Here is a 12,183-nt window from a genome sequence, read left to right on the forward strand (position 1 = left end):
CCTGAAGTAAAAATATATGTGGGGGGTTACGGGGGTGCTTTTTAATCCATTATTTGATATTTTATTTAGATTTGAAATTTTCTTGACAATTGCAGTTTAACCTGCCATGACGGCCACCTCGATAAGACGACCACCTGTACAAACGGCCACTTTAATTAATTTCCCCCTTGCGTTTTTTCGATATAATTTAACTGTGTAAAACGGGCACTTGTCCAACACGGCCGCGGCCACCATATTTTAACACACAAGTTAACCCTTATCACACCAAACAATAACACCTGTCTTAGATGGCTACCTTAGTGACTTCATTACGTTTTTTCATAAATTGTGCATTGGCCCCTGGCGTTCTGGGCAAGCATCATAATCCAATCACCTGTTGTTGTTGTCAGGTAGTCCCTCAAACCGATCATGTTGCATAGAGGCCCCTCCCACTGAAACAAAATTTCAGCTGCTGGTGAGGTAAACGTGTGATCCCTCATAATCATAACCCATAAGCCCCGCCCAGAACTCATAGACAAATCATAACTGAGATGAGTGGTCACTGTTTACCCAGTCTGTAACAAAGTAACAATGGACGTCAACATGAACTTGTGACAGAAGCGTCACTCCTTCTCCGAGTGGTGGTGACCTATTATGTGTTTGTTTTACCATAGCACTCAGTCCTCCTTGTCTGACACATTTCGTTTTATTTTCACCCTTGTACAAAAGCAGCAACAAAAAATTTTTAAAAACGAAAAAAACCCAGCGAAAGCAACAACAATGTGGCTACCTTCGGTTGGGACCGCACTAAAGGAATTGTTTGTTTTCTTCATCTATATCTAGATCTAGATCAGTCCTGCCTAAGACGGCAACCTGTCTTATTTACTTATACGGTCACTTTTCCCCTTGACAATGGGTGGCCGTCTTGCACAGGTTCGACTGCATATTAAATAAAAATAATAATTGATAAATTGCAACATCAACAGTTTTATGGTAATATAGTGTGGCTTTTTAACATGCGATCTGCAGCAGATCTTCTAGACTCGGTGATCTTGTAGTTCCGTTCGTTTAAGTCCACGATCCATTTGTTTACATCCAGAGAAGAAATCCAGAAGTCTTGAAGACCAAATACTATTTGAATTAGGCTAGAGCAGGGATGCAACCTAACTGCAAAACATCTAATTAGGATAAAGTTCAGGGGGCATGTGAACCCCCCCCCCCCTCCAAATTTTTATTAGGTCAGGGGGGAAAGCCCCCCTGAAACCCCCCTACTCTTGACTTTAACGAACGAAACTGCAAAATCGCCCTAGACTCTACTCTAGTAAAGTAGTGAGGCTACTCGAGATATATAGATCCTAGATTTCGACCCCTAACACGCAGTGCATCAGTCCGCGGGGGTGAAATTAAAAATTTACCAAAGTAGGCTTATATGTTTGTAGGGCCACGCCCGGTTGGATAGGCCTATAAGTGCAGCTGTGCGAAGTTTCGATTTGATGATTACAAGTCTATGGTCCAAGGCCAGTTTGTATTGCTCGAAATTCCGATCACAGTTTTGTTTTATAGATTTCTGTGCTTCTTATATTTTTTAGTCACAGAAGACTTCCCAGTAGAAAGCCTTGTAAATCTAGATCTAGATTCTAGACTGCAAAGACTGCAGGAAAGTTGAGGAAAGGGAGACGTCAACACTACTCAAAGCAGCCTCGTCAACATGGCAGATATAACTAACCTTTTCAAGGCGCAAGTGAAAGCTTTGAAACTTCGTAACAAATCGATTGCGGAAACTAAAACAGATGATGTACCGACAAACATATTAGCTAAGAAGCATGAGAGTGCTTTTGAGTCCAAAGCTAAAAATCTGGTACGTATGCTTCTTCTTTTGATGCATAGGCTAGGCTAGAAAAAAGCCCAGGGAAAACAACAACAATGCGGCTGCCTTCGGTTGGGATCGAAGAAAGGAATGGTTTGTTTTCTTCATCTAGATCTAGATCTAGATCAGTCCTGCCTAATACGGCCAGTCTAGCCGTACTTAGATCTAGGTTTGGCCCTATCGACTCAAGCCTTTTGAGTACCCAGCTCTCATTAGATCTAGATCTGCAAGTCGGTACGGTAAGGCACCGCTGTGGCTTTTGGTTTTTTCTGAAATACGAATACTTTAGCCAAGGCATTGCAAACTAAAAATTTCATTTACTATTCAGCCATCAATAATAAGTATGGCTAGCCTGATTGTCTAGCCGTCCTTAAGTACGGCTAGCCTAGCCGTCTAGTTGGCTAGCCAAGAAGTCTAGCCTTAACCCTGGTCCTGCGGGAGCCGGGTTTATGTCGCCCGATAAGCCTATTTCGGCACCTCGCCTACGTTCTGATCCCGAATCAGTGTAGCCCCTGGCTCAGCGCACGCGCAGCGCGCATCATCTTACGTGTCATTCGGGTCCCGAGTTGGATCCCCATTCACGCAGGTCAAGTGTGTGTAGTGTGTGCTTCAATCTGCTTCAACTTGTGTGCGTTTGTGGCCTTGTTCTTCTAGAACCGCCTGCGTTGGTTCGTAATCGAGGCATACGTCTCATTCAAAACATGCCAAGTCGGTAGCTCTAGATGTTCGTCCAATGAAATTATAGAAGAAATTGACCCACTTAGACATGAGGAGCTCGAAAGGATAGTCAGGAAACAAGACTTCCTTCTTTCAATACAAAATCTTTCAAATGAGCTTGATTTTGTATGAAATGATACTACCAGATAAAAAATAAACTTGTTTGATAAATTTGAATACCATTCTGCGGGCACAAAGAACAATTTGAGTTTAAAACATTCGGAAATTGACCTAAATTATCCCCTTTCGAACCTCAGGTCATTCATAACAACAAGAGCGTCCAGAAAAGTTAATTCGAATGGGCGTAACTACTCGTAGTGTCTTATCAGCTTGTGAGAGGGGGTTATTCATGTGTTTGTAACACTTTTTAAATAGAAAACTATGAAAGATAGAGTGTTATTTTCATCATCAATTAACAAACTACCGCAGTATTCATAGCGAAAACACACGTTTCCCGGCGTGCAAGCTGTACACCAACAGTACACACTGAGTGACCCCGGCGGCCTGCCCGGCACGTCCGACGTAATCGGTTGCTGATAAGATTCGCATCTCAGCACAGACCCAGGACAAGACTTAAGTACGGCTGGCCTGCCAGTCTAGCCGTACTTATCTTAGGCCCTATTAGCGTTAGAAAACAGGTCTCAGTAATTATTCAGGTTTAAAATACATGCACTGACATTAAGGCACCTGGTTTCGTCTCAAATTCAAATACTTTAGGTACTGCAAAATAAAAATTTATTTACAATTCTCTAGGCCTTTTTTTTTGGTCAGTCTGGCCATCATATTAAAAATACGAAGTGACTATTTCTCCGAATGTTCGGAGAAATAGTACCGATCTTTATTTCTCCGAACGGTTTCCGGCTTCCGGTCTCTTGATTTTTTGCCTATTTGTGAGAGTTCGGCGCCAACTTTCATTTTGCCATTCTGCGAGGTCTGGGAAGGAGCAAATTTTTGGGTCCAGATCTATTTCAATTTTCAAGAGCTGGTCTAGAGATTTTTAGATGAGTGTAAAAACGTGAAAAAGAAAGGTTTTGCAACTAAATGAAATCAAAATTAGAACAGCCCATAAACTACCACAAAAACTTACAAATAAGGGCGTGTGTCCACTTTGTATTGGCAACACAGTGTTGTATAATTTTTATTTAAAAAAATTTTTCTACTTTTACTTCCACAGGTGAAGACCATTACCAAACTTAGAGATTTTCTGCTGGAGAACAGAAAAAGTTATGTCAACTCTGGAAGGTTTGTTCACTTTTTTATATACTTGTATGCTTGTGTAGAAAAGTTGAAAATATGATTTTGTCTACTTGAAATAAACTGTCAGTGATGATATCCACTGAAATAAAACCTATTTGATTGGTTTTGTGAAAATAACTTAATTTTTGTGCCGAAATGAACAGAGAGACGTGTATGAAATACTTTCAATGTCAGCATTAACTGATTTTGTGCACTTAACCATGATATTGCTTTGTTTGACTTGCAGTAATGGCATTTATTAAAAGAAATAATTGAGCATAATACATTTATTTGTTTTAGAGAGAGAATTAATTATTCAACTACAAGAGTCACCTTTCACTATGTTTCTAGACATGTTGACACTAACTGAACATGTTACTTCTTTTTCTTTTTAGCCTTCTGTCAGCTCAGGGCAGTGGAATGTCGGAATCCGAACGTGATCAAATTGATAATGATGCGCAGGAGATAATAAAGTCTTGTCGAGACACCATTGTCGTCTTCAGAGTAGAGACTGATAAACAGAAAGTACACCCACAAGTAAAGGAACATCGTCATGCTGTGATGATATTGGTGGATTCCTACCTTAAAGGTGGGAAGAATATTTCTTGTCAAGCAGAGAACTTTTATTACTTCATTTTCTGCTTGCTTCCTTTCCTTAAATATACTGTCTTTCACCTACTGTCTTACTGCTAAGATATATACATTCTGAAACCAACATCCTGGTCCCCTTTTTTCAAAACTGAAATTAATTTCATTGCCTATTATTTTAAATGTTATCTCCCCTTTAGTGTCATCTTCAAAGCTTTATGCACTGCTCATTCTGTTACTTATGATTCTTTTCCAAGTGTTGCAGCTAGTCTATACTGTGTTCTTTTGACATTCAGATGTAATTGTTTTAAAGAACCCTATTCAGATATTTTTAATGTAATATTCTTTAAGGGCATCTGTTAATGATCAATTTGGAGGTGTCACTGTTGAGATTAGGAGACAGTCCTCTAGAATTAGAAAATGAATGGGTAACCATTTAGCTTGTGAAGATTTTTCTTGGTGCATGTCCCAAAATCCTAGGAAAGATAGATAATCTTCTAAAAATATCATTCAAATATATATTTTTTTTAATCATTAAATTTATTTCATTACAAAATGATTTAGGAAAAAATACAAATATATTAGGAAAAGAATACTGCTTCTTGTGAGCCAGTTTCTGTTGCGGTACAGTCTGGGCAAGTTATTCATTTCTCCCATTATAGTTGTGACTATCGGGTTTTCATTCGTTACCCATATATTTCGTCTAATTAACCAACTCCTCTAGGAACTTAAAAATATGACATGACAGTAGACAGAGAAATTAACTTTCAGTGTGTCTTTGTTTAGTCGAGATCGCTTCTTGGGCTGAATTTTTATGTATTTTCAAAGTTTGTTTGGATTTGCCCAAGTTTCTACTCCACTTCACCTTCCATTTTGTCATATTTTGTCATATGTACTATTTCTGGGTCAATTTTGACCATTTAAGAACTCAAAGAAAGAAGAGCTACTTAACTTTTGCTTCATCGCCTCGTTTTTAGTCAATTCTAAAGTGACCTTCTTTCTAGACCTCATAGAAATGTATACCATGGCAGTGTTGCACGGTTGGAGATTGAAGCGCTGTGCAACACCGCTCTAGATGTGAATTGATAGACTCCACGCGATTTCACTCTCGGTGTAATTAAATGGTTAAGGAATGAATATGCTCTAAATTCCGCTCTGATTTAAGATAGAAATATGACTTTTAGTGATGCTGAAACCTGTCAAAAGGTGAAGGGGAGGCATAAAATAGAGATGTTTTTTGGCAAATCAAAATGAATGCTGCACGCCGGCAACTTCATATAATTTCTTTATTAAACTTGTTAGTGATGTTGCAAACTTTTAAAATAATGTTTTCTTCCTCTGCAGCCATCTGTAAAGTCTACAGTGAACAGAAAGCAGTCCGTGTAAAGCGTGTTGTTGACAGGAAAAGAATGTGAGTAAACATTTGCTTTTACTTAGAAATGTACATTCACATTACCTTCTTTTCCGTTATAATATTATACAGCTTTTGTAAGGTCAAGCGATAAGTTAAAAATTATTTCTTTAAGTGTCTATGTTGTCTTTTACGTAATCTGTTTCTTTTTTCTCTCTCTGATATTCATTATTTACTATTTGCAAGTTGGCCTGTCTTATAATGATAGACTAGTCTTAGATGTGTATCTCATCTTTTTCTTCCTTGTAATTCAATGGAAAACTTACAGAAGCATTATTTGGAATGCTGCTAAAGTTATAGGCATTTGACACAACAAAGTTTTGTTTTGTGCAATTATATATAAACATGTCTTGTGTAATTGTATTCTACTTTCATAGAAGTGCATCTCCCTATCTTTGTCTTTAAAGGTATTGTAGTCTCTTACAGTCTATTTTCTTTTAGCAAACAAAATGTAATTTCTAATGATGTTTCTTTGTCAATGGTTTTCAGCTCAAAGCTTGAGCCGGAGAGAAAGTATAACCACTTGTCCAGACAACAGTTAAAGAAAAACTTGAATATTGATCAAGATTCCACAGAGAAGGAAAATGTTGACCCTTCAGAAAACTCAGGTACTACTTAAATGGATATGGCCTGCTTGTTTTGTTGTTCCTTGTTGAATACATGAAGCTGAATGATATTTTGTGCCATGTATTAAAACCTGTTTGAAAGGAAAAACAACTTCTAGCAAACCTTTTGGTATTTATTGAGTTCCATGCCCACATTGTATTGATAGGCTGAGAATGAAGAATTATAAAGTAGCCCCTGGCTTAGATCCTGGTGTTTGGGAGCAAGGAAAATGCGGGATCTTTGGTGAAGAGGATCTTACCTGGATCGTGGGGAGGAAGAAACCAGGGTGACTCATAGTCAGGTCCACACTGGGTAAAATGATGGAGACTCTCGTGGTCGAGATGAATGGTGTTCGCCACTCATTTAACAGGTCCCGGGTTCAATAACTGACAATAACGAAAATTTTCTTCTCTAAAATTTTCTCTTTTCTCTTTCTTCTCGGTTCTTTAGTCCTGGTCTGTCACCTCATTTCATCTCCACTTACTCTCAAAATGAGAGTGTCTTAAGCGAGATGGGATCATGAGCAGTGGGATTTTAGGCGGAGGCCACTGCATTTATCATTTGTCACTGCACAGGATATGTTTTAGTGATGGCACTGAAAGGGTTAATTTTTTAATGTCCATATCAACCGCACAGTGTAAGACTCCATCATGCATCACTTTTCAAAATGGCATATGACAGTCTTGCATTAAGTCGATATGAGGGATGGCATTTTACTTTATAGTGCTCTGTTAATCTTGCCTCAGAAAAGTTAGCTCTTGATACGATCATGAAAGGAGAGATATATAATCACCAAGTACCGAGTGTGATCGACTGCTTTGTAATAGACTCTGTCCTATGCCATTTTAAAAAGTGACGCTTGACGGAATCTTATAGTGAGCAGTCGTCATGCTATCTCATTCCATAGGTTCAGAGATAGCACCAGTGCAAGAAAGAAGGAAGCAGCAGCCAGCACCGTTATTTGATGAGGCTCCATCTTATAATGAGGAGGAGGAGATCAGTCCAGAGGAAGCTCAGCTGGTAACTTCCATTATATTTATACAGAGTGGTTCGAGAACATTTTGTGATATAGAATGTAATGTCCATATAGAAGATTATTGCTGCTTTTATGTTTGTTCTCCAGTTTGGATCTAAAAATTTAGTGACAATTAAGTTGTGTTTAGAAACTATTAGACAAATGAGAACTTTATTATCTTTGGCTGTACCAGTATTCATCTAATAGCACATATATATTTGTCTATGCTGCGATCCATCAAATCTTACACATACATTTCACAATCCACTGTCTGCCATGGGTTATAAATTTTACCTTCTGCACCACTTTTCCTAACATTCACTGTGTAAACGTCTCACATTTTTTGTTTCCTGTTTCCACTTGAGTTGATGCAGTTGTGTGTATTGTATGGATTCTCATATGATTGTAGTGTTTATGTACTGGATGGTCACAAAAAGATTGTTTATTGCTAGTATAGTCTCCTCATTTCAGTATGCAATTATGAAGTTGTTTTTTTAGATGATGGAGTGTCAATGCTAATGTTTCCTTCCATCACATTTTACCTCTCCTTCTAATACAATTTTCCTCAGTTTGAGCAAGAGAATAAAGCTTTGTATGAAGAGATGAACAGCATGGCGGAAGAAGTCAAGTATGTTCTTTTTTATTTTCTTGTTCTTAATGACATTATCCCTTTTTGGTTTCCTGCCTGTCAGCTGTAAGTTATATACAGGAGTTCCCATAGTTTTAACCAAGATTATCACAGTGAAAGCCTGGAATAGCTCTGCTTAAGTCTAATGTGATAGTTAAAGCTGTGTCTGTGACTTCTAATGTGATAGTTAAAGCTGTGTCTGTGACTTCTAATGTGATAGTTAAAGCTGTGTCTGTGACTTCTAATGTGATAGTTAAAGCTGTGTCTGTGACTTCTAATGTGATAGTTAAAGCTGTGTCTGTGACTTCTAATGTGATAGTTAAAGCTGTGTTTGTGACTTCTAATGTGATAGTTAAAGCTGTGTCTGTGACTTATTTGAAACATGAGTTTTCAATAACTGTTGAAGTAATCAGGTACTTTTAAAGCTGACAAATCTCCATTTGATTTCAAAAGTTGTGTAATGGGCAGGAAGAAGTACTGGACTGGGAGTACCTACTGATGTAAAATAAATGGGAAAAAAAAGTAGGGTTTGAATTTGTCTTTCATTTGTTGATTAACCCTTTGAGCCCTTGGCACCGGTACAAACTGTTTGTATGCCTCGCCACTAGTGTATTGGTGAGCTAATCCCCAACCCAGCCTTCCTGAGACAACGCACATACGGAAAACAGTGTTTACTACACAAAATATTACTGATTTTTTATTAGATCTTTCTGAATTAAATGCTGGCATTGACAAAAACTACCCTGAGTGGGATTTAGAATGTGATTTTGATGATCATATGAATTAGTAATTTATCGCTCTGGAGCTCAGGCAGAGGGTACAGTAGCCTCAGGAGGTCAGGGCTCAAAGGATTAAGATAATGCTCTTTGTGGTGACATTGCAAGGTATTCTGTAGGAGAAAGATTCACTCTTACATTATTTAATAGCACGTAATTTGCTGTGTACAATGTTTGTGTTGACTTCTCACTATGCTGATGTTAATCTTCCTTCTATTTATTCTTTGAAAAAAAAAAATTTATATATATATTTTTATCTCAATGTCTTTTTAGGCACATAGAGGGGCAAGTTGTAGAAATTGCAAAACTTCAGGAGATCTTTACTGAAAAAATCCTTGAACAGGTAATTTACTGTAGTTTCTTATCAGCTTATTTTGTCAATAATCGACCTATTATATATGCTATAGTGATTTTGCATGCCTATTTGTGGAAAAATGTACCTAGAGCTATGATTTTCTGTTACCAGTCATTTGGGTAGGAAATGCCAAACATTAAAAACTCCAGCCTTTCCAGAAACAATACAGTTTCTGTGAGTATTTGCTTTTATGATTTCTTTGTGTTTTTTTCTTGTCTGCCTTCTTTCCATGCCTTATATATGATTCTTTGATAAGTAATATAGAGAAGTTCATGAAAATTTATAATTAAATATGATGTTTAAATAGTGAGAAAAAATTAATCTACTTAAATGTTTCCTTGTCAATAAAGTATTGTTTAATTAACCGCGGAAATTTACACCAATTAATCAATCCGAATCGTGCCTTTTTGTGGCAGAGAGCTGTGTTTCTTACAGTTTAAAAATTGTTTCTCACAGGATGTTCAAATGAATCAGATTTCAACTACAGTTGTTGGCACAACAGAGAACATCAAGGATGCCAATGAGGAAATTCGAGAGGTTCGTTTATTTAAAAAATTTGAATTTGATGTTGCTCTTGATTCAAAACACTATATTTCTTGTTCTATGCCACTACCGTATTGTCCTGTCAGGAAACTAAATTTAAATTTGTGAATTTGCATAAAGAAACATTTTTTAACAGTTTTTATAGATAGTATACTTATTTTTAAAAATGGATTCATATACTAATAAAGGTAAAGAAGTGCTTTATTTATAGAAGATCTCTCTTTTCTTTTCCCATGTGCCGTGAAGGCCATAAAGTTATGTACGGTTCATGTCAACACAAATACATTCATGGGTTCAGCTCTTTTACATAGAATTTAACAGTATCTGAGACACTTGATTAATCCTTCATGACTTGGGAGTCAGGATAGATCAGAGGGAACATTTATTAGTGGCAAATTGATGCATGTGTGCTGTCTTATGGAATATAGTTGTTATCTTCTTTTGACCTAAACATGTAAAAAGGAGCATTAATTACACAACAGTATTTTGAGTTATTTCTATAGTGATCACTTCACTGTTTGCTTTAGACAATGGTCAGCAACTGAAGATGTTGAAAATGCAAGATCTTTTTGTTTTTATTCAGTATTGTGATAGTTTTGAATTATATTAAAAAGAGATTAAATTCTATGCACAAAATTGCCAATTTTTTTCAAATCATTCCTTATGATTATTTCTTTTCTCTTTTCAGGCTATCAAGAAAAAGGCAGAGTTCAGAGTTTGGATTTTGTTCTTCTTGGTTGTGTGTTCCTTGTCATTACTATTTTTGGATTGGTACAACAACTAGTGCTGTTCTTGTCATATTGGATGTTCATGTATAGGATGTATTTAATAACACATATTGCCGAAATTGCCTAAATGAATACTATCTCAAAAAAGGATAGTGAAGCTCTATGTTTGAGTTACTGCAATGATGAGTTATTTGTTCTACCAATATGAGATAAAAGGGTAACTTACCAAACTGACTTATTCTTATTTTTTCTCTTCAGATTTTATGTAGTAGAAATAAGCTTGGATAGAGATAACAGATCATTATGTTGTGCTTTCTGCCTGTTTAGCTCTTAAGCTTATTGTGATAACTTAAAAAAAAAAATCTCTTGCCCATTTATATGAGATTGACGCTATCTGATTAGTAGAAAAAAAGTGTGTATGATAGTGTCCAATAGTGTATTATGTGCATACTTAGTAAAACAAGTAACTGTAATAGCAAATAGAGATTCCTGGATTAGAGATGTAAGTCATTGATCTTAGAGCGGTGATGATTTTAGATCTAATGGTGGTGATGATGTAGGATCGCTTTATGTAATGTTAGTGTTGGTCCCATCTTCCTTTTTGGGCACCCTCTATCCCGTTCCCTACTGGAACCATCTTTACGGTCACCATGAAGTTCCAAAATGGTGAGCACAGTCTCTGCTAAGATGTCATTGTTACTGTTTTATTGTGATATCCTAAATGGAATTGATCCTTAGTCTTACATAATTCTCACTTACCTGAGACGTATGGGACTAGTCATCACTGCCTGGCTGAAACGAAGGAAAATGGGCTCTTGGACCTAAGGTCTGCTTATGTTCACACAAGAATCAATTGACTTGACCTCGTTGTATTTGTTTATAAGTTATACACTGATTATGATGCCTGTAGAGTATAAAAGTCAACACCAATATAGCCTGTATTGCCGTTGCTGTTACAATGATGTTGAATTATTCATGTACATGTTGTTTGCTTACTGTGTGGACAGAGGAACTGTTTGTTGCCTAACAGAGAACTTTCTTGAAGCTGAAGAGTCATTGTACAGGGGGAAACAAGTCATGCAGTTCCTTCCTTTAGTCACTCAAAACATTTTCATTTTCCTTTGTTTGTAAACTTTTTCACTGTTTTCGACAACCGTGTAGTCCTGAGACTTGTCCCCAATGTCCCCAACAAGTCACCCTACTACATGTGTATGTCCGTCATGATATATATATCTGCATGAGTTCAACTGAGTTATGTTTTTAAGTGATTGTGATGATCACATAGTGTTTTTGGATCCTTTATGAATTGATTCATTTTTCGTTCGTGACGCAGATGGGTGATGGGTATTTACTGCCATTTGTTTTCTCTACTTTAAAAAGAAATGATTTTATTAAAGAATTTTTCTTTTCACTTTATTGTTTTCCTAACACAAACTGATGATGGAATGAACAGGTTTGTAAGATTTATGCTCCTGGTAGACAAAGCATTTAATGAATTACTTTGTCCTTGTCTGCAATTATTTCTCATATGACCTTATGCAGTTGTGAGGGCTGTAAACCCCCTCCTAAAACTAAACTAAGAAGTGTATTATATGTGTGTGTGTGCCTGGAGAAAGGTTGCAGTTGCTGCAAATTTTATCCCCCCCCCCCCCCCCCCCGGGGCAGTGCCACTGACTGTAGTGTCTTTAGGCCATTCCCAAAGGGGTTCAAGCACAGTAGAATTGTAAATGGGCT

At 37.1% G+C, this 12,183-nt stretch overlaps 2 protein-coding genes across 3 annotated transcripts in view; one reads left to right on the plus strand and one right to left on the minus strand.

Annotated features, from left to right (window-relative positions):
• The window catches only part of LOC101856107 (SWI/SNF-related matrix-associated actin-dependent regulator of chromatin subfamily A-like protein 1), a 19,697-nt gene extending 18,177 nt beyond the window's left edge, over positions 1-1,520 (minus strand). Inside the window, exon 1 of one of the 2 annotated variants that reach the window (XM_005102081.3) lies at positions 1,395-1,520. The gene's annotated coding sequence lies outside the window, so the exon portion shown is untranslated. Of the gene's footprint in view, positions 1-995; positions 1,056-1,394 lie in introns of those variants that run through there. The other variant, XM_035970714.1, reaches the window with a different exon arrangement.
• Positions 1,521-1,580: 60 nt separating this feature from the next.
• On the plus strand, positions 1,581-10,811 carry LOC101856355 (syntaxin-18). Its single transcript, XM_005102082.3, has 10 exons — positions 1,581-1,837; positions 3,738-3,805; positions 4,195-4,388; positions 5,732-5,798; positions 6,288-6,406; positions 7,312-7,424; positions 7,989-8,047; positions 9,097-9,166; positions 9,635-9,715; positions 10,410-10,811. The coding sequence occupies exons 1-10, from the start codon at positions 1,688-1,690 to the stop codon at positions 10,503-10,505; spliced, it is 1,017 nt and encodes a 338-aa protein (XP_005102139.1). The 5' UTR covers positions 1,581-1,687; the 3' UTR covers positions 10,506-10,811.
• Positions 10,812-12,183: the final 1,372 nt, after the last annotated feature.

This window comes from Aplysia californica, unplaced genomic scaffold (genome assembly GCF_000002075.1).
Source record: "Aplysia californica isolate F4 #8 unplaced genomic scaffold, AplCal3.0 scaffold00312, whole genome shotgun sequence".
NCBI lineage: Eukaryota > Metazoa > Mollusca > Gastropoda > Aplysiida > Aplysiidae > Aplysia > Aplysia californica.